At 39.8% G+C, this 23462-nt stretch overlaps 1 protein-coding gene across 1 annotated transcript in view; it reads left to right on the top strand.

Annotated features, from left to right (window-relative positions):
- IMPG1 (interphotoreceptor matrix proteoglycan 1) overlaps window positions 1–23462 on the top strand; it is a 348223-nt gene that overhangs the window by 75496 nt on the left and 249265 nt on the right. The window contains exons 2-4 of the mRNA XM_082249671.1: window positions 3095–3316; window positions 13377–13543; window positions 21307–21335. Coding sequence (XP_082105797.1) covers window positions 3095–3316; window positions 13377–13543; window positions 21307–21335 — 418 coding nt within the window. The remainder of the gene's footprint in view (window positions 1–3094; window positions 3317–13376; window positions 13544–21306; window positions 21336–23462) is intronic.

The raw sequence follows: 23462 nt of genomic DNA, 5'->3' as shown, positions 1-23462 counted from the left end.
TGCCACCCTTCATACTCAGAAAAAAACTTGTTCAATAGCTTCCATACATAACAAATAAAATGTGCAGTAAAAACATACTAAAAGTAATGTCAGATGTACAGTACATTTCAATTATGAGACATAGCTCGTTTCTATTTCTTTTCAAAGCAACATGTTATTTTTTTTGGCTGTGCCCATTCAACAAACATTGCTGTGTGTGGTGAAAAAATAGAAAATTTTCTGTATTGTTGGCCAAAATTAAACATTGATACTTTTCATAATACAAACAGGAGTTTTGTCCCGACTTGCCCTTGTCTTACCAACAAATTAGGTATAATATTTTTTATTATTTTAGAAAAAAATAACATAATTAAAGTGTGATGTATAATACAAGACTTTTACTAGCCATTATCATTACCTTAAATGGCTGTATAAAATAAACAGAAAACACTGCTTCCCAGAAAATCTACCAACATCTACTAAGCACTCTCTGAGCTAACTCTCTTAGGCTCCGTTTCCACTATTGCGACTTGTAGTGCGACTTGACACATGTCAAGTCGCACAACAAGTCAAAACCCATTATTTTCAATTAGGCACATTCTAACTGCTGCAACTTGAGTCGCAGCGACTTGTAAAAAGGTTTTTGCACTACTTTTGGGCCGACTTCAGTGCGACTTGTCCCTCAGGTAGAAGGAAGTCGCACTGAAGTCCCCAGAAGTAGCCACAAACAAGTTACACTACAAAGTCGCGCTAGATGTAGCGCGAGTTTGTAGCCGCAATAGTGGAAACCATCAGTTAAACCCACATCTTGTACACCTTCTGATTTCTCAGAGCTCTTCATGGATCATGTTAAAGGATTTTCTGGTTTACAGTGTGTTTTCCTCAGGGATTTTTTTTCGAAGTGAATAGGAGCAGAACTCCCCCCCCCCCATCCTTGTCTCCGCACCCTATCCACCTCTGAGCACCGTCCCTTGGTTTCACCCCCTACCTTCCTCCCAGTACTGCCCCAAGTATCATTTCCTAGTGCTAAATAATTTTCATGGAATTCATTCTTGCCTAATAACAAGAAAAGCAGTAAAATAGATCCCCTGGAGCCAGCAACAATATATCCCCAAGCAATAAAAGATCCCTCACACAACAGTAGACTCCCCCAGCAACAATGGACCCTACCCCAACAACAATAGATCCCCCAAGCAACAACAGATCCCCCGACACAAAAATAGACCCCTACACTGCAACAATGGACCATCCACCACAAAATACCATCCCCAGCAACAAAAGATCCACCCTAGCAACAACAGACCTGCAGCAGCAACAACAGATCTCCCGGCAGCCAGTATCAATATACTTTCCAGCATATAGCAACAATAGACCTCTCCCTCAATAGTAGACATAAAACCCCACCCAGTAACAATAAATCCCCCACCAGCAACAATAGACTCTGACACAAAAACAAATTTCAACCAGTAACAATAGATCCCCCAACACCAATAGACCATCCAGGACATCCCTTCCTATTGCATACATTCAGTGCTGGACTTGCCAGAACTGCTTTCCCCCATGTTCCCGCTGAAAAAAACCCTGGTTTTCCTGATATAGATGATTAGTTTGCATACTGTATCTCTCTACCAGCACTTATAGGAAAGCAAAATCTAGATAATCGCCTTAAAGAAATATTCCTTCTATTATATATCAGTATACTATATATATGTTGGTCATACTGCAGTGTTAATTGTTTAATGAAGGACGTCCTACATCAAAAATGTATTTCACTTGCACATTGCTCTGTTTTCTGCACCAGATAAACAGGATCTTTGCATTCACTTGATCTGCAGGTTGAGCTTCTTGGTCATAATGTTTGTGGTTTTGTTTTTGTGGTTGGAAGGTTGAGAGTTCCCTCATACTTTGATCTCTCACTCTTGGGGTTTTTTTTTTGTATGAATCCAAGACATGTTGAAAAAAAGAATAAAAATTTCAGTCCTAATAAGGCAATGTAATATTTCTTCCCTCAAAATAGTAAAGCAGAATTCATATAGGAAAGCAATACTTCATAAATATCATGGCTTCCATTTAATGACAATGATGTTTAAAGCAAAGGATTCCAAATACAATTTATTTTCTTGTACCTCAGGCAGCAAACTGTTATTATCCTTGGCAGTTTGTAAAATTATCTATACACCGTGAGGTGTGATACATCCCAGTTTTGAAGCGCTTCAAGCCCAACCAACAGAAAGCCAATGTACTGTAAAATATAAAATGAATTAAAATATTATACTACCTGCTTTAGGCATTTCTATTTGGTTAGTTTGTTTCCAACAAAAGTTATTTTCGCCTAGCCTGATGCAGATAATTTCTCTAATGAACTGTTCATTTCAAGGAAATTTCTTCTATGAAAACAAGGGAAATGTAATTATAATAAAAATGTTTGAATGTGGTATCTGCATCTGCAGAGGTTTCTTGGAATTAAAATTCAGTGGTTTGTATTTATAGCTAACAAATTTCATTAAGTACGCTATAGTGACTATTTACTTACAACTAATTTTTAAGGGATGCTCACATTTTTACTTGACTGTTGTTTTGCTCATTGCATTTAATATACAGATTAGTATAGCTTCCCTTTTATGATTATCAGTATATAAGGAAATGTTTTTGTTAGCCTAGTTTGTCTCACTAGCTAAGAATCTATTGTTCCCAGTTAGGTATAGACATACACTGAGAGAGGAACAGAGAAGCACAGTCATAATGCCGAACTATTAAAACTTAAAAAACGGGATAACGCTGTCTTTTTTTTTTTTAAAATAGTGCTTCAGCTGGATTAAAATCTTTTTTGAAAAAGCAGCTTTTGCTGTAATACTCATATCATCTGTGGAGCTGTCTCTTACAGTTGTTCCTTTTCACCACAAGCTGTCCTCAGTCTTTCAGATGGAATGATTCCCAGCCTCCTTTATCCTCAAGACTGAGGACATACTGTTAGTGCATGACATCATCAATTGTAGATATTACATTTATTTTAAAGATAAGACCTCATTGCTTTAATGTTTGCTTGCTTTTTCATTTAAATTACCATATATTCAGTTGATAATAGAACATTTTTTTATCTGTTATTTAATTTCAGAAATTGCTGTTATGACAAAGCATGGAAATTCAATATTGCCAGCTATTTCAACACCTGAACCTTCTAAGAAAATTTCCAGAACACCAACAATGAGGAGACTATTTGATTTGAAAATGCTCAGAACAAAAAGATCTGCCATTTTTGCAACAGGGGTTAAAGTATGTCCACAAGAATCACTCAAGCAAATTGTTGCCAGCCATTTGGCATACTACAAGCTAAGAGGTAAGTTTAATAGTCGCATAGAACACATATAAAACCTTGTATTATGTATTTCTACGTATTATTGTTCATTTACCCAAATTACTATTAAGTTCTATATAATCTGTTAAAATGCTTAACTTTTTTATTAACCACTTGACCTCCAGAAAGTTTTACCAACTTCATGACCAGGCAGTTTTTTGCTATTCAGCACTGTGCTACTTAAAATGGTAACTGCTCGGTCATGAAACATTGTGCGCAAATCACATTTTTATCATTTTCACATGAATAGAGCTTTTTCTGGTGTTATTTAATCACCACTGGGTTTTTAATTTTTTTTCTATGAAAATGAAAAAAAGACTGAATATTCAAAATCCCAAAAATATTTATTATCCAATAAATTCACATTTCTTAATGAATTTAGGCCAAAATGTATTCTGCTACATGTCTTTGGCCACTTCCATACTGCCCAATTCAAAACTTAATAAATAAACACACGATTCATAAACTCAGACTGGAACATGACACACTAATAATAACTATATATTTGAATGAGAAATGTCGTACTAAATAAATTAAGGTCATACATGACCACACAAGCACACATAGAAGGGAAGATAGCTGTCAGATGCCTCCTGAGTGACTGGTTTATCTGAGCTACCCTGTGTTTAGTATCCCTGGATGCGAAATGCAATTCTGAACAATAATCTATCATTTTCAAGAATGCAATAGATACATATTGGAAAATAAGTGGTATAAAAAACTGTCAGTAAGGGAGGGACCTGATATTGTCATAAACCCAGGATAGCCATGGACAGAAAAAGGGAGAGGCCTAACCAGTTGAGAGAGTTCTCTTGTACCATCAAAGCAGGAACATCTGTCAAGTTTGAGAACCGATAACACCTGGCTCATCGACTGAACTCTAAAAATACCCAGGACATTGACCGAAAGCGTTCTTCCTCCTCAATTCTACCTTATTTTTCTATTGCTGAATTATGTCTCTTCTTCGGAACACCTTTTTTCTGTAAATATTTTTTTTTTGCACCAACGTTGAACTTTTCATTATTAAAACCATATTTTGAAAAGTATTAACCTTGTCCCTAAGCTCTTAATGCAAGCTAACAAAGAAGCTGTCTCTTGAAGAGTGCTACTGTATAGAATAAATCCTATGAACATACCTGTCTGTGGTGGACAGTGTGTGTTACAGACGATAATTCTAAAATCAAAATGTTATTGCTAAAGTTACGAGTTTCCCTAAAGCGAGTGGTGGCAGTTAAAGGTAATTGCTTAATTAGCCCAGTGACAATCGCTCTTAGCTGGCTGGCACCTAGATTATGATCCTGTGAGCTGGAAAATCGTTGTGCAGGGCGCAGCTGAAAGTAGCATTGTTACATAAGTGACAGCATGGTGTGAGATTGGGTGGTGCTTTGTCATGAGTTAGTGAGAAGGGCAGGGATCTCATACCCATGTCCGTCACAGGGGGAACGTCCCTTCCCACTGCCTGTAAGAACAATCAAGTGGCTGAACTGCCGCTATGATTGTTGTTATGGTGCAGGGAATCGCCGGCTGCAAAAGATGGTATCTGAATGATGCCTGCAGCTGCAGGCATCATTCAGATATCTCCAAACAAATTCCAGGACGTCATATGACTTCTTTTGGCTGGAAGTGGTTAAAAAAATCCAAATAAGTGTATATTAATTCATTTGTGTGAAAGCTGTACAGTGGGAAAAATAATTGTTTGATCCCCTGCAGATTTTGTAAGTTTGCCCATTTACAAAGAAATGAAGGGTCTATAATTTTTATCATGGGTGTATTTTAACCACTTTAAGACCGGAGGATTATTCTGCTTAACGTCCAGGCCAATTTTTTCAACTTGGCACTGTGCAACTTCAACTGACAATTGCGAGGTCATGCAACGCTGTACCCAAACAAAATTTACATCCTTTTTTTCCACAAACAGAGCTTTATTTTGGTGGTATTTGATCACCTTTGTGCTTTTCATTTTTTGTGATATTAATAAAAAAAGAGTGAAAATTTTGCGCAAAAATTTACATTTTCTACTTTGACAGTTAAAAGTATCCAATATATTCAATTTTTGTCATATATTTAGCTACATGTCTTTGACAAACAAATTCTCAATGAGCGTATTTTTAACCACTTTAAGATTGGAAGATTTTACCCCATTCCTGACCAGGCCATACCCAAAATAAATGTATGTTCTTTTTTCCCCCACAAATAGAGCTTTCTTTTGGTGGTATTTGATCCCCTGTGCGATTTTAAATTTTTGAAAAAAGAGCGACAATTTTGAAAAAAAAAAACAATATTTTATACATACTGATATATAACATTCCCCCCCAAAAAAATTACAAATCAATATTTTATAACATTTTAGGCCAATTTGTTTTGTGCTACATATTTTTGGTAAAAAAAAATCACAATAAGTGTATTTTGATTGGTTTGCGCAAAAGTTATTGCGTTTACTAACTACGGAAAAGATTTCTAATTTTTAGTGTTTATTTTTTTTTTACTAGTAATGGCGGCGATCTGCAATTTTTTAGCGGGACTGCGACATTGCGGCGGACAAATCGGACCCCTAACTGACATTTTTTGACACTTTCGGGGGGACCAGTGACATTACTACAGTAATCAGTGCTATAAATATGCACTGTTACTGTAATAATGACACTGGCAGGGAAGGGGTTAACACCGTTGGTGATCAAGGGGTTAAATGTATGTCTCATGCTTACTGACGTGTGTGGGGGGGGGGTTGTGTGGCACAGACACAGATCGCAGGTTCAGCTATGCTGAATCCTGTGATCTGTCCCTGCCTGTCACAGAGGAGATCCGCCTGCTTTGTTTACACAAGCGGGCGGCTTTCCTCACTCTTTCCCCGATGATCGGGGAAGAGAGACGGTGATCACCGCCTCTCCTCCCCTGGCCCGACTCGTGCCGCCGAGAGAGGGAGGTATCTGGCGATGTAGGTCTACGTCGCCAGACCCAGCCGAGCCGCTCTGCTGCAGTAGCAGCAACGTCAGGGGACGGCAAGTGGTTAAATGATAGAGACAGAATATCAACCAAAAGTCCAGAAAAATCACATAATACAAATGTTATAAATTAGGTTGCAGTTCAGTGAGTAAAATAGGTATTTGATCCCCAAGCAAAATATGACTTAGTACTTGGTGGAGAAACCCTTTTTGGCAAGCACAGAGGTAAGGTGTTTCTTGTAGTTAGTGACCAGGTTTGCATACATCTCTTGAGAGATTTTGGTCCACTCTTCCTTACAGATCTTCTCTGAATCCTTAAGGTTTATTGACTGCCGCTTGACAACTTGAAGTTTCAGCTCCCTTCATAAATTTTCACTAAGATTAGGGTATGGAAACTGCCTAGGCCACTCCATGACCTTAATGTGCTTCTTCTTGAGCCACTCTCTTGTTGCCTTGGTGGTATGTTTTAGGTCATTGTCATACTGAAAATCCCTTTCATAACCCATCTTCAGTGTTCTGGCTGAGGGAAGAAGGTTCTCATCCAAGATTTTACAATATATGGCCCTATCCATTGGCCCCTTAATGCAGCAAAGTCAGTCTGTACCTTTAGCAGAGAAACAGCCCAAAACGTAATGTTTCCACCTCCATGCTTGACTGTAGGGATGGTGTTCTTAGGGTCATAGTCCGCATTTTTCTTCCTCCACCAGTATTCCTAATAACACATTATTTCACCATAAGGCTCTGGACACCTCCATCATTCAGATGCGCTTACCACATAGATCTATACTCAACATATAGACAACAAAGTTAACAAAAAAATGGACAGACTTGATGGAATACTCTGTCTTTTTCTGTTGTCACTTTTATATGTTTCTAAATCATTAGACCTGCCAAACCTAAAGTCAAACACGCTGGAAGAATTAATCACCACTACCAATGATTAAAAATAGCTCAGTTGCCTTTAAACCTCTGCTTTTCTTTAAATAGGACACTCTCCATCCACACAAATTCTCCTTTCTTTACTGACCAAAGCTCAGGAGGAAGGCAGGAAAGGAAAAGGACCCCATAGTGCAGTAGAGTTGAATCAGTTTTATTGAAAACACTTAAAAAATATACTCACACACTTCCAGATGCTTGTGAATATATTTTAAGTGTTTTTAATAAAACTGATTCAAATCTATTGCACTATGGGTCCTTTTTCCTTTTCTGCCATCCTCCTAAGCATTGGTCGGTAAAGAAAGGAGAATTTGTGTGGATGGAGAGTGTCCCTATATAAAGGAAAGCAGAAGTTTAAAGGCAGCAGAACTATTTTTAATCATCAGGAGTGGTGGTGTGTTATTAAGAGCACCGGTACATTTTTTTTTTTTTGCTTGTTATATGGATGGACCTATTCTGCTATTGTTGCTCTTGTAGTCAATTGATGTATTTATTTGTGACTAATGTTTTATTAGCACTTACACTGTTTTTCACATTTTATCATATTACTAAGCACAGCTGTTATGAATGAAACCCATTCATAACATTGTGTATATGTGATCACATAGCAATCACATGATACCTCAGTCACTGCAATTCGCTGTGTCTGCTGGACACAGCAGTTGGAGGAGTGATGAGCTGCGCATCCAGCAGGATTGCAAATGGTTAAAGACAAGGTAAACATTCCTGATTGTTCTTGTGTTTTTCACCTGCATGAGATGTGCATTGATCATGTAGTTTCATGGTGTTATTTGTTTCCCTGTGTGCACAGCCTATAGTAGAGTAAATCTTCAGATACCTGTGTCAGAAGTGTCTGTTTATGTTCAAACATAGGGCATGTGGCACAGCACTGCGCAGGTTAATGCATGACCTCTGTCTGTAGTGTAAAACCTGAGCTTTCTTGTCTGACAAAATTACATCCTACAATATCTGAGTTTCTCAGTCTAATTTTGGTGCAGGTGAGAGCTATACAGTAATTAGATCTGACACAAACACTAGCAAGCAAGCATTTACGGATACACAGGGAGTTCACCCATGCAGTGTTCCTTCTCATTAGTACTTCTATGCAACACTGAGGGCATAGAGAGGCATGGTTTGGCTGCTGTGACCTAGAACAAGAAGTTTTTTAACCTCTTTGGTGCATAGAGAAGGTTAACTGAAGCACTACAGGGACATAAGGGAATCAAGCCATGACACTACAAACTGCAGCTACAAAATGTGAGCCCTTTATTACAAGGTAAGGCAAACAAACAACACAGGGAATACAACTAAACCAATACCCAGTTAAAACAATTAAAACATGCCCTTATTTTTTTGTAGTTAATATATCATAAAAAATATTCCTACATATTTTACTGTGCATTCATTTTCTTTAATTGTTAATATTCCAAATAGTCAATTCTGTCTAGAATTGTTGAAACGATAAAGGTAAGGAACTAGATATTTTAAAAAGTCATCTAAACATGCTTTTTTCATAAAATTCCACCAGCAGCTGTAAATCAGCTCAGGCAGTAGCTTTTTGCAAAGTCAAAAGAAAATACTGAAAGAAAGCATGGGGACATTCACAAATCTATCTTACCTGCCAAGTACTGTAAATACTGCTCAGATAATCAAATATTGTTTGGATGTACATAATCAGATTGAGAGAGTAAGCAGATACTTGCCCTATAAAAATGCAGCAGAAAGTACACGTTGATCTATGATAAAACTGGTAAAACTTAACATCAGTCGGAGTTTTAAAATATTACAAGACTAGAGACTGATCTCAGCATTTTTACTTTAGCCAATTCCAAAGCAGTGGCTAAATAAACAATTTTAGCCCTCTAAGCAGGATTGTGCATGTAACCTCACATCTCTTCTCTTTTGAGAATTCTAGGGTTTTTTGCTTTTTAGGCAAGTACACCAATTGTCACACCCAACGCATGCTAAGTCGAATCACCCACATTCTCAGAAGTGGGGTAACAGTGAAACAGTGCAGGTCTTATATCACAAATAACACATTGAACTGCTTGTTGTTGGCACAAGACACTGCTTTAAGCCATATTGCCTTTCCCTTTTATACATTTGTTTTTGTCCAGCTGATAAACTAATTTGGATTTCAATATCACTTTTAGGAAAATATGTCTGACAGCTGGTCTTACTTTCCTACTGTGCTGTGTCTCTGACTGTCTCACAAAATTTAATTTCTTAAATTGTTCTTTTCTTAATATTTGGCCAATGATAACCAGCTATAAAATGGAACAAACTGCCTGCTTAGCTAGATGTATCATGGACCGTGAATAACTTTATACCATACCTAATAGTTGATACATAGGGGGAGATTTACTAAAACTGGACATGCAAAATCTGGTGCAGTCCTGCATGGAAACCAATCAGCTTCCAGGTTTTATTGTCAAAGCGTATTTGAATAGGCTGAAGTTAGAAGCTTATTGGCAACCATGCACAGCTGCCCCAGATTCTGAGTACTCCAGTTTTTGTAAATCTCCCCCCTTTTCTTTTTACATTTTGCTTAGATTATTCGTTATATTTACATGTTCTGTCCCAAAATATTGTACATACAAAAAATAATTCTCAGTAGAGCAACTTCAATATTTATTCTGAGAAACTGTACTTGCCAGCCTTTTACAAAATAGTAGATACATTCTCTCACTTGATGTGATGGACCTCTTAGCTAAAGAAGGTCATATGAGTTCATTTTAAAATCAGACACTTGCAGCTTCCTGGATAAAACTACTACTGCCAAGACAGATTATATCTCAAACAGTTAAGTAGTGTTCTTGTTTAGCATAAAGGATCAAAGAAGAGAAGTGGTAAATTATCCTTCATTTAAAGAAAATACTAAAAAGATACATTATTAGTAACTCACATGCAGCATGACTGGATCTCAAACCACACAATGTAACATTCCACCTGACACAGCTTTTAACCTATGTCCTTGATAATACCAAGTCATGTGTAGAGGGAATGTTATGACATGCTTGAGACCTATTGTGTGTCAAGGTAATGTTCTTGTCAGTTACAGTAGTTCAGTTGTTAAATTATTACAATAGGTACACCCTGGATGAGTGACCCCAATGAATTATCCTAACAGTAAAACCAAATTAGAGGTGGAATCTCAAAGAGCCAAGTGGGGGGGGGGGGGGGGGTGTGCAGCATTTCCATAATTTTAGCATGGGCTAAATGATTAGCAGTTGCTGGATTTCAAGCCCAGCAACAGCATTTTCTAATAATTCAAGTCAGCTTGGAAGTTTGCTTATAGTGCTTACTTGTGTTCAGTCCACTCCAGTGTAGAACGCTGTAACACAAAGCGATCCCAGTCCTTCTTCTTTTTCCCACATCCATGGTTGTTAGGTAACTGACCTAAGAGCACTGAACTAAGGCATGCATCAGACCTCCCGAGCATCTAAAATTGTTTTGACCGTGTCTTGTCGATCTGTCGTAGAGAGATTATACCTGTGTGTTGATGGGTAAAGACGGGTAAAGATATGGACATGTATATTTTCACCGTATATTGACTGAGCAGCTGGAGCTCAATAACGTGACGCCAAACCTTACATTAATAAGGGTCAGAAAGGCACCCATCCAATCCCTGCAAGAGCCATGGGTCCAAAAACCCACAGGAAAAGCCATCTAAGCCAGATCATTAGACCTCCTCATGAGTGTCCTCATCCAAATGCCAGGGCACCCAATCTCTATGACAGATGGACAAGACACAGTCAAAACAATTTTAGATGCTCAGGCAGTCTGATGCATGCCTTTCTTTTTTCCCCTCCTCTTCTTTTTGGGATTTACATGGCCCCTTTGTCTGCCTGGAAGACGCTAATATAGCCAGCCATGGATTTATCTGATACTGCCAATAGGATTCCCTCTCACAAGTGGTCTTGAAGAAGCTATGCTTCATAGTGAAACGCATCAATTTGTGACCAGTGGAGGTGTCCTGGTACAAAACATGCACCCCCCCCCCCCCACATGGAACACTGCATCTCGTATATGGGAGTAAGCGATATGTTGTATTAGGACCTCATCCTATGTCTTACTGTTTTCACAGTGATTTTAATATATGTGTGTTGTTGTATTGTGTTGATGTGATACCAACTATATGTTTTTCACTATGTGTATAAGTTACAATTTTGACATTTTATACTATCAGTGTGTTTGGTCTCATGCTTATGCCAGTAAAGTCCTCCTTTGGCAGAACAGGGGTTCTGCATACTTTGTTTGTTCTTCTTCTTTTTGGATGTGCCATGGATAGAGGTCCTCTTTTAAACTGTTTAGATACATTGCAAAACTTTACATCACTTCTGATTTTTTATTCTGTAGTACGACAATTTTTGTAACTCTTCATTTTCGATATGCGACTAGCATGCAAAAAAACAGACGATTGTCGGTCGATTTTCAGATCATGTGTACGATCCATTAGAGGGCCCTTTTGCTTGTAAAACATAAAATATTTAACAGGACACCCTAACCAACACCACATATAAATATAAACATAATTAGTGCATATATTTATAAAGATAATGTTTTGCTTAGCCTAGTGTACTTTGCAGAGAAGCTCAGGAACTGGCTATATTTTATGGCAGCAATGCTCAGGTCACAAGGCAGGTCAAAAGCAAATCATTGTGCACTTAGTTGTGATCTTAGAGCTTAGCTTTTTTTTTCATCTTAGCAGCAATAAAAAAATTGAACTATTCAATTCAAAGATTATTATTCAAATCTTCATGTGCTGTATGAACTCCAAGTTATCAATGTATAGAAGTGCAGAGGACCTTTAATAAAGTAACAATGACAGGAGACTAGAGAAGAAGGAAATATAAATGAAAATGTATTCATATAATAAGATAAAAATGTATTCATGTTTTCATTCTACATTCTCTTAACAAACCATATGGATCCCAAAAGGTCTGGCATAATTTTACCTAGGGTTCCAGCAAGAAAACATTCAGGATCAACCCATACTGAAGAGCTGGGATACATAATATGCATTGGGTATTCCCCATGACTGTGAGCTGAAGGTTCCATACAAAAAGTAACTCTATGGTTGGTCAAAGAAAAGAAGAAAGAAACTCTATGGCATATAGATTTCAAGCTTTAAAATATTTCCGATTATGGTTGAGTCCTAGAATTTTCCAGGTGGCATGTCTGCAACTATTTTCTCTCTTCAGTGCAGCACAACCAATTCACTGCTGGATTGCATGATGGTATGCATGACTGTTTCAGCTCTTATAACCTAAAAGAGTTGGGTATGTTGCATCTGAAGTCACAAAAGCAAACCAGCCACGTGAGACACAAGCCTCTGTATTTAAGTTTGAGGTAAATAATGTCCATGACAAAACCACATGCTACTAAAACATTTATTCATTTTGATTTAGTTATTCATCCATGGCAATATACTGCATAAATAAATCAAATGTACTAAGTTACAGAAAATACAATAAAATAAAAATAGAGGGTAGGATTTGGAGCAGGATAGGTTGAAAGTTTAGCTAATTGTAGGATGATTTTTTTTTTTAGCAGCAAAATCTATGACCCATTTTTAGAGAGGCAACATCAACCAAATGCAAGTGTCTGTTACTGTTTTTGACAGTTGTAAACTGAAATGTCTATGCACCGCCATTTTAATAGGTCACTCCTGGCTAAAGGATTCATCTAATTTAAAACATGGATGCAGTTACATTGGGCTGTATTGATGTTTGCAATGCTTTCTCTGTGCAAAGAATTTTATTCTACCAGTGCCATAAGACTCAGTTGTGAATTTTTTGGTTTATTCATTTTCACACAGAATTAAACAATGTTTTTGTAGGTTAGAGCTTTCATGTTTCCAGATGCATTATGTATTTGTATCTAATTTATAAAAACAAACTAACATTCTACATCTACATTTCAGATTTTACAACAAGCTGTTTCAAAATGCTACCAATAAACAATGCATTAAATCACAACATGTGGCCAAACAAGTACTTTAGAAATGGTTTATGAATTGTAAAACTACAAAATTAGCAGCATAAATGTACTGCAAAGATAAAATATAAGTTTAACATTGACAATGCATGCATTTCCAGTAAAGACACAGTCTGATAAAAACGTAAAAATCTCTTTGCAATAAATATATTTTCTAATTACAGTCTGTCAAGAAGCAGTATGGGAAGCCTTCCGAATCTTTATGGATCGAATACCTCAGACCACAGAATACCAGAGCTGGGTCGATGCATGTCAACAGGAATCATTTTGTATATTTGAAATCGGGAAAAATTTCAGTAGCTCTCAAGAACACGTGGATATTGTTCAGCAGGTGAGAATTTAAAACACAATCAGGAACTATGTGAAGCCTAATCTAAGTTTTTAATGATTCAACTATTAGAACTATATTGTAGTTTTGCCATTGTGATCCATATGTTATCTATATTGAGCTATGCATTGATATAGCATGACTAGTGTGTTTTAATTTAGATCAATTTAAAATTTGTGGGTTGTTAAATGTCTCTTAAAAAGGGGCAATTATTCTTTATGTTTAACAAAAATATATAAAATCTGTGGAAAAAAAATGTTTTGTTTGTGACTGCTATGCTTCTCAAAAATACCCAAGAGCAGAACAAAAACCAGCCAAAACATTTATTTCGATTTGAAAAGAGAGGAGAGTGATATAATTTATGTCAGGTTGTCTCCATGTCCTCACCGAGTTTTTTTTCTGCCAGATTATAATTGCTGTCTGTGACCCCATAAAGGAGAATTTTCATCCCCTCCTATTCAGTTGAATATGTGTAACCTGGACAGGAAGTGACTGGAAATGCCCCTATTATTGTCTTATAGCATATAGTTTCATAGCATGTTTTATTGTAATATATCATTTTCAATGCTGCTTCTATCCCGGGGGGGGGGGGGGGGTTTCCACTTACTTCCTGTTCTGTTTGAGGTTTTTTAATTAAATAGGAACCAGGAAGATTTTTTCTGTTCTGTCTGGCATCTGTCCAATAGACAGGAAGTAGATAAAGGAAGAGTACCCCCATTGGTGTGGGATTTTAAATGCCACTCACACACTGAACAAGAATACAATTGGTATGTGTATAAAATCAAATTTATTGAATAACAACACAGAAAACATTGATTACACAAACATTCTGTTCCGGTTCTTCCTACCAATGATACCCAAGGGTCTTCTGTACGGATACTGGTCTTTCAATACTTGCAAGTTTTTAAATCTGTCGTGTCCAGTTTGTTCTAGACATACATGTTTGTGTAATCAATTTTTTCTGTGTTGTTATTCAATAAATTTGATTTTATACGCATACCAATTGTATTCTTGTTCAGTGTGTGAGTGGCATTTAAAATCCCACACCAATGGGGGTACTCTTACTTTATCTATTTATCGGGATGATGGCCACCCACACTGGGTATTGAGTGACAGGTTCTACCAATCCAATAGACAGGAAGTAAGGAAAGATCTTATAAATGGGGAAGCCGAATCAAGTAGTTGACAGAGGTTCCTTTCATAGCATTTTCAAATGTATTTAAAAAAATAGTCACATGCACAACAAATATGCTTACTCTCAAAAAGATGAATATCACTTATGACAAATGTTCTTAACGAGGGCTTTGTGACGCTTGGTTAGTATGAAAATCAGGGTACTCTTTCACCAACTATTCACCTAACTCCACCAATCATCATCCCTTTATATTTCCCTTCACCCCCCCTTCCACCCCCCCCCCATTTTTTTTTTCTTCATCCCTCTCTCCCTTCTCTTTCTTTTCTCTCTTCTTCCCCCTCCTCCTCTCTTTCTTCCTCCTTCTCTCCCGCCGGTTACTCTCTCATGGTCATTTCAAAACAAAGTAAGGTTTGAACATTCACACCTTTTGCTTACATAAGCGACCCACTACTTACTCTTCTCAGTCCCACATACCTCCTAGTGATGTCAACATGAAAAGCTCACAATGTCGATGCAGAGACGTGTAATTTATTCATTTGTAAACGTCATCACCCAAATTTAGAAAACTATGGGACTGGCTCACGTATTAAACCATATTATGTTCAAATACATGACACCAGAAATAATCAAAATCTGTATGCATGGTTACAATGTGTGTATTTCTATCTTTATCGTTTTTTTTTACTTTTGTAACTGTCTTTATATAGTAAATAAATTATTTTTTGAAGGAAAAAAAATGGTTTGATTAAGTATGTTTTCATGTGTAGCACCCTACAGGTAGGTGCTAGGTAAAGGTATAGTGGGCCATGTCTGCCTGACAGCAGGGCTGTGATTTATTAGTCAGGGAGTCATGGTTTCCAGGTGGCGCCTGCTGAAGGGGGAGTCTCCCCACTGGGTCCTGTGAGAGGCTTCTCATAGGGCAGTGGAGGAAACCCAATCAGGGGACACATCCAGGCTTGTAACTACCCCAGAAGGCAGATTGTGCTGCAAAGGATTCTGGGAGTGGGTATAAGTTTGGGGGTGGCGCATGACACAATGTCTTTGGCGGGAGAAGAGTCCCAGGAGGGGGAGAAAGGCTGTCTCCCCTGCTGTCTTGGGAGGAGGATCTCCGGGTGTTGCCTGAAGATCCAGAGAGTACTGAGCTAAGCTGAAGGGATCCAGTGTGCCGAGTACCTGCGGAGAGTCAGAGGGGTCCAGTCCCAGGAAAGCATACACAGGTCGTGAGTACTGAGGATTGCCCCTGGGGGTCTGCCTGAAGTTAGAGGGGACCATTCCGGAACAGGTTCGGGGATCCAGTGCCAGCTAGTGGTGAAAGGGGGTACCTAGGTTGAGGACCCTGAATTGACAGAGGGGGTACATAGTCAGTGGACCCTGAAGAGCTTAAAGTGTAAAGAAGGGCGCCTGTGGTTTGGGCCCTGAAGTGCTATGCACAGTGTAAAGTGTGCCAGTTGAGAGTTGCAGCAGTACAGGAACTTACAAAGAGTTTCTCAGCCAGTGCAGTGCTGGAGGAAGCCATTCAGTGACTCTGAGCTATCGCAGTGTTACAAGTCAAGCAGTTCTACAGTCCTGGATCTTCTGGACTAAAGTCGAGGATCCAGCACAGTTTCAATAGTTACACAGTGTTCAAGAGTCAGGAAGCGTTGGCTAGCGTTGGCTGGCGTCAAGACAGCGCTAACAGGCATTTTTGCCAGAAAAGTCCCACAATTGTATTGAGCCTAAAGGAGTATCCCACTCATTCCCTTCCCCCATCCCCTTAAAATACAATAAAACAACAAAACAAAGATGCCGGAGTTGTCAATGTCCCAGGGCCGCAGCTCACAAGGGCTGGAGGAGTAACCGGTACCGATGGCAGACCCACATCAGGCCACAGGCCTTGAAAATCTGCTACACATATAAGCAGCAATATCATTTATGTCAAACCACACTTGCTTTGCTATATTCAGTAATGCATCCCAAACACAACACACGTGGGTACATCCAAAAAAAAATAAGACATAGCCAGTTTGTACTGTCAGATGCAAATATTACCAATGACCACATAACATACAGTAACTTTGCTTGTGTATGAGAAGCATTAAACCTGGACTGCCTGAACACAGATAACAATCTGATGCGTAAAGAAACCTGTTTAAGATCATATTATAGTTCACATATTATATTTGTATTATTTACCCGAGAAAGCCTCCCTTGAGAATACATCCAAAGGCTAATGCTAATGCATATTGGATGTGATGCCACATTTCAAGTGAATAAACAAAAAGGAAACATTTTGAAAATAATTGCACTGTAAATAAGCCTTTTAAATGCTAAACTTACTTTTTGTGAAAAAAATGCACATGATTTTGCAGGTAAAAAGGTCTGCAAATCATTAGAACCATGATTAGTGGATCACGCAAGCAACGTCAGGCTCCTGCAGACACTCAATGTAACTGTCTGGCTGTATCACTCATACAGTTACTGAAGTTCAGGAAGAGTCAATGAACCACGAGGGAGCTTATTAGCACTGTTGTACTTCACTGAGAACTACAAGCCATCTGCAGAGGTGGAAGATGGAACCTGTAGTTTATTCATTCAAAAAATGCTGTGAATGAATGACGAGGCTGTGCCCTGCACAGACAAACTATTTTCAACATGTGATCGTGGGTGCAGGTAGAGGAACCCCTGACTGGTGTCATGGGGGAAGTGTGAGGGGGGTTAACGGGGTAACAGGTAACATGTTACAAAAGGTGAACTTAATTTTTAACTTTTACCTACCTTTTTCTTAGGTCAGTGAAAGGACAGAACAGTTCAAGTAATATACCATTTGTATTGATAACATGGCAATTTTTGACTAATGAATAATGTATGCTCTGTTTTATATTATCCAGTGAACATATTTATACACTCATAAAGAGACTGATACACATATTTTTAATAGAAACAAATGGAACTGATATTCAAATCACTTTCAATGTAATACTTGTCATTAATGTATATATGTTTATCAGGGCTTTTTTTCTCAGAAAAAAGGTGCTGGAACTCACCCTCCCCAGCCAACTCGCTGCCCCAACCACGCCCACAACCCCGCCCCCAGCTATGCCTTCCTCAGAAGTGAAAATTGCACAGTTGCCAAATAGTGGGTGTGATCGAGGCTCAGAACTGCATATCGCAGAAGACGCAAGGTTCAGAAAAGAGAAACACACAGAGTACAGGAGTATGTATTGTGCAGTGCTGAGGAGTGCATATCATACCGGGTGTAGTAGCCATAAACATGCACAGTACACAACATTAAAAAGTACAGTATGTACCATACAGCACAGCATAGAGACTATGATCAGGAGCATGTAATGTACACACATAATCTAAAGCGTATGATACACACTCCTAACCACTAACCCTGTATACTGTGCTATACATTATATAATAGTGACCCCTGTTCTCTTTACACATTTTCTCTTTTACACACTTCTGGCCACTGCACTCTGTCAGTTGTGCTGTACCTTACATACTCCTGACAGCTCAACTCTGTATACTGTTATGTATTTTGCATGCTCCAGGGGCCATTATTGTAACACATGATTGTAAGAGGTATGTAATGTATAGCACAGCATACAGTTACGACTAGGTAATATACAATGCACTGTATTTGACCAAACCATCACTGTTGCACGCTGCTATACATGACATACTCTTGGTTACTGAACTCTGTATACTTTGCTGCAGCAAAGTTCCCTTGTCCTCTCCAAGCAAAAATCCCACTTCCCTCAAGTATCCCCCCACCCCTCAAAGTAACCATCAATTATTCGCCTCTGCAAACCTCTTTGCTTTCCTCTCCCTCCACCCCAGCTCAACTCTGCACTTTTTCCACAGTTCACCTTAGCACCCCCCTCCACAACTCACCTCTTCACCCCCATGTAGAGCTTATCTTCACAGCTTTCACCTCCGTATTATCTGTACACCCCCTTCCCTGCTATCACCCCTGCACAAGTCCCCCTTTCCCAACTCTCCCCTTTGCACAAATCCCCCTCCACAGCTCTTTTACAAATCCCCCTCCCCCAAAGCTCTCACCTTTTCACAGATCCTCCCCCCAGCCCTCACCTTTTCACAGATCCCTCCCCTCCCCCTCACCTCACCTTTTCACAGAGCCCCCTCCCCCCAGCCCTCAGCTTTTTACAGACCACCCTCCCCCAGCCCTCACCTTTTTACAGACCACCCTCCCTCAGCCCTCAACTTTTCACAGACCCCCCAGCCCTCACCTTTCCACAGAACCCCTCCCCCCAGCCCTCACCTTTTCACAGAGTCCCCTCCCCCCAGCCCTCACCTTTTCACAGACCCCCCTCCCCCAGACCTCACCTTTTTACAGACCCCCCTCCCCCCAGCTATCACCTTTTTACAGATTCCCTCCCCTCCCCCCAGATATCACCTTTTCCCAGATCCCTCCCCTCACCCCAACTCTCACCTTTTCACAGAGCCTCCCCCCAGCCCTCATCTTTTTTTCCAGAGCCCACCCCCCTCCCAGCCCTCACCTTTCCACAGACCCCCCTCACCTCACCTTTTCACAGAGCCCCCTCCCCCCAGCCCTCAGCTTTTTACAGACCACCCTCCCCCAGCCCTCACCTTTTTACAGACCACCCTCCCCCAGCCCTCACCTTTTTACAGACCCCCCAGTCCTCACCTTTTCACAGACCCCCCACCCCCCAGCCCTCACCTTTTCACAGACCCCGTCCCCCCCAGCCCTCACCCTTTTGCAGACCCCCTCCCCCCAGCCCTCACCTTTACATAGACCCCCAGCCCTCACCTTTTTTCAGACCCCCCTCTACCAGCCCTCACCTTTTTACAGACTCCCCTCCCCCCAGCTATCACCTTTTTAAAGATTCCCTCCCCTCCCCCGAACTATCACCTTTTCACAGAGCCCCCTCCAGCTCTCACCCTTTCACAGAGCCCCCCCCCCCCCAGCTCTCACCTTTTCACAGAGCCCCCCTCACCTTTTTACAGACCCCCCAGCCCTCACCTTTTCACAGAACTCCCACCCCCCAGCCCTCACCTTTTCACAGACCCCCCAGCCCTCACCTTTTTACAGACCCCCCTCCCTCCAGCCCTCACCTTTTCACAGACCCTGTCCCCCCAGCCTTCCCCTTTTTACAGACCCCCCTCCCCCCAACCCTCACCTTTTCACAGACCCCGTCCCCCCAGCCCTCACCTTTTTAAAGACCCCCCTCCCCCCAGTCCTCACCTTTTCACAGACCCCGTCCCCCCAACCCTCCCCTTTTTACAGACCCCCCTCCCCCAGCCCTCACCTTTTCACAGACCCTGTCCCCCCAGCCCTCACCTTTTTGCAGACTCCCTCCCCTCAGCCCTCACCTTTTCACAGACCCCCCTCCCCCCCAGCCTTCTCCTTTTCACAGACCCCTCCCCCCAGCCCTCACCTTTTCACAGAGCCCCCTCCTCCTAGCCCTCACCTTTTCACAGACCCCCTCCCCCCAGCCCTCACCTTTTCACAGGCCCCCCTCCCCCACACAAAAAAATCTCTCACCTGGTATCCACAGATTGTCCTCCTCTTTTACTGCTTCAGGAATGCAGCCATCATGGCTCTGTTAGCTGTGCCCGGGCTTTTTTTTTTCATTACAGTGACATCCTTGCAGTTCAGCCTATCAGGAATGCAGCATGAAGCAGGGGAGGGGATTCACAGCACTTCACTCGGCTCCGTGCTGCACATAGTTGTAACAGACAGGAGATGAAGAAATAAGCCCCCTCCCCAAGCCCCTCCTCCCCCCCTCCATGCTGCATTCTTGATAGGCAGAGCCGCAGAGCTACAAAACATCACTATCGAGACCCGGAACATCCAGCTTCATGTGCCTGCAGTGCCCACACTCGCACACAGAAAGTTGTGTAGGAAGTGAGTCCTCCACCAGCTTTTGTGTAAAGGGACAAGCGGGAGAGGACAGGGCAGCCAGAGGTGGTGGAACTGCGTTCCGGCAGAAAAAAAGCCCTGATGTTTATAGATATTTCTGTTTTGTGTAGATACTGGTGGTTTGAGCAAACAACTGATTAGCATATCTCCAAAATTAGTTTTTTTCCACAGATCTCTGCTTCTGTCTTGTCCTACAAGGCCATATCAGTGATGATAATTAAAATATAAGATTGTAATTTTGCTTGCCAGCAAGCGAGAAAATTAATGTATCAATTTTTGAAGCACATAGCCATCAAAAAATACAGTACCACAGTGACTTAATTTATCAATAAAATGCATGCCTCTCTTTTTTATCAGTCACATACTATTTATATAAGACATTTTTTGCTGAACAAAAGCCAATCAAGCTTATGTAAGATCCTGCATAATGGTGCCTACATGCAAACAAGGCAAGTTCTTGAATCCCAGCAGAAAAATGCTGACCATTTTATTGCTGTCTAATAATATTTTACTGCACTGATGCATTAGTCTCATGACAATGTGTATGCCTCCAACAGGTGATTCTAATCAGCAATAATATTGTAATGCATTTGCATATTATAAACATCCAAAACTCAATCATTTTAAAATCCATTTAAATGAATAACAAGATAACATATTATCACATGCTCTGCTAACATTTTATGTTGTAAGCATTACAAAAATAATGAATTATAACAAATGTATTTCTATCTTTAATAGAGAATTAAAGAAAAGAAAATCACTGAAAAGTAAGTATCTATAACAAATAGCACAATAGGGTATGAACAAAATGTATAACAGAGAGTAATGTGTAAAGCTTGGTAATTTCATTATAATAGTAAAGGATATCAGACTGAATCAATGATTTTCCATTGGAGCGGTAGAATAGGTACAAACATACAAATTTTACAGCACTTGCCTAAACTATAGCTTTGTTTTAATTATTATCCAATAAATGTCAGTATTGAATTGTAGTTAAGTAACAATAAAAGTATAGTAAATTCAATTAATAAATTAGCTGTCTCTTAAAGTAAACATTTTTTATGTTGGTCACGTACACAAGAAGCCTTATGTAGTAAAAGGTTGCAAAGCTTTAAAGCAGTCTTAGATATTGGCTAAAGCTGGCTATAGGTGCAATGTTCTTTCCTTCAACCCAACAGCGTTGATGGGGTAATCCCTCGCATGGAGCTAATGTGTTCTCCCAGCAGGGGGTGGGGGTGGGGGGGGGGGTTAGCTATCCCGGACACGAGAATACACAGTGATTATTGCTAAAGGGTAGAGGCTAGAGGCTATAGAGCCTGGTAATAATTGCATGAAAAATCCAAAAATCTGGTTGTACCCAAGTTGATCAATCAATCAACTTGGGTACAATCAGCCTGTCCATACATGGTTCGAATCTTGACTGATTCCTGCGGAGTGATTCAAACTGTCTATGGCCAGCTTACCAGGCAATGACAACCTGAACTGGCTGATCCCATTTGTTAGGATTCACAGCTTTTTATGCTTCTCTCTTTAAATGCTGGAAAGAGCGGGAGTGGATTAAGACATCCATCATTGCTTCCTGTGTGGTTAAGTGCCATGGCAGGAAGCAAGGGATAAATGTTTTGAAAATGACAGACAGTACAAACAGATTATATAAAAGTCAAATTAAGGTAAATTTAGTGAACTTGCTGACTTCAACCAATTTGCAAGGATTTTTGGACATTATTATTAGCATTTTGATTGATTTCACTTGCAGTTAAATGGCACATTTTACCTGTATATATATTTTTTATTTTTATTTTTTTGGAAGGTTTTGTTCTTGTTATTTTGAATGTTTTTAGGCTGATAAATAGTTGTTTTATTATCTGTTTCATACTTACTGTAGAACTACCTTTTATTACATGAAAGAGCTTTCCCAAAAACTATGGTTTAGGTAAAGAGACAGCAAATGAAGCATGTTTTGAGGCTCCCTTTGTTGGATTAAAACCTCAAAATTAGCTTTCTAAAAAAGATTAGGGGTTTCTATCAATGTAGCTGAAAGCTGAAATATCTGACCATGTAAAAAGGAGACTAGGGTTTAGTTTACTAGATGGAAAGAAGACAAGGCATTACCAAATCTAAAATGTAATCTTTACCCGACTACAAAATGATTTGTTTACATTTTATTTTGATTTCAGGCCATAAAAAAGAAAAAATACTATATATTGTCTTTACCACCCCTTGACCTTTCCAAACATTGTTTCAATGTGCTCCCCGAGGGGTAAAGGGGCTGTTAGGGGAAGCATTGAAAGTCAATGGGCCTGCAGAAACTGTTTGCTTGATATTGTAAAATGAGCAATATAATAGTCTAACCAGGATAAGAAGCTTAAAAATTAAGGTTTACAATAAATGCGTGTACAACTGGAGCAGTATGAACACCTCTGCACCAATGTAAGAATGCTACCCACTTAAATAACCAATAAAGGTAGCCCTTTACATGGATTTGAATTGCCCAGGAGGTGGCATGGCTTCTCTATTATGTGACCACTGCGATTGGCTCTCATAATCATCACATGACTGGGAGCCTGTCCTGCTGGCTTCTGATCATAAATCATGACTATGAGCTGTTGGTGATAGCTCAATCAGTCTGCAGTGAACACGCTCTTATCACACAACCTCAGTCCATCGTGGACACAAATATGCAGCCACTGGATATTAAAGCCACCACACCCCCATTCTTGCCACTATGGCAAGAGGTTAAGGAAAAACATTCAAACCATGTGACCAAAAGATGTTTGCTATAAACACTACTGGTAGTGTTATATTCTTCATTCACTCTCCAAAATATTCCTTTCCCCATCAAAGGAAAGAGGGACACAAATCGGAATGCTATAAACCTTATGATTGCAAAAGCT

This window comes from Pelophylax lessonae (genome assembly GCF_965119305.1).
Source record: "Pelophylax lessonae genome assembly, chromosome: 3".
Lineage (NCBI taxonomy): Eukaryota > Metazoa > Chordata > Amphibia > Anura > Ranidae > Pelophylax > Pelophylax lessonae.
The sequence above is the reverse complement of the archived record's forward strand: the minus strand, read 5'-3'. Positions and strand labels throughout refer to the sequence as shown.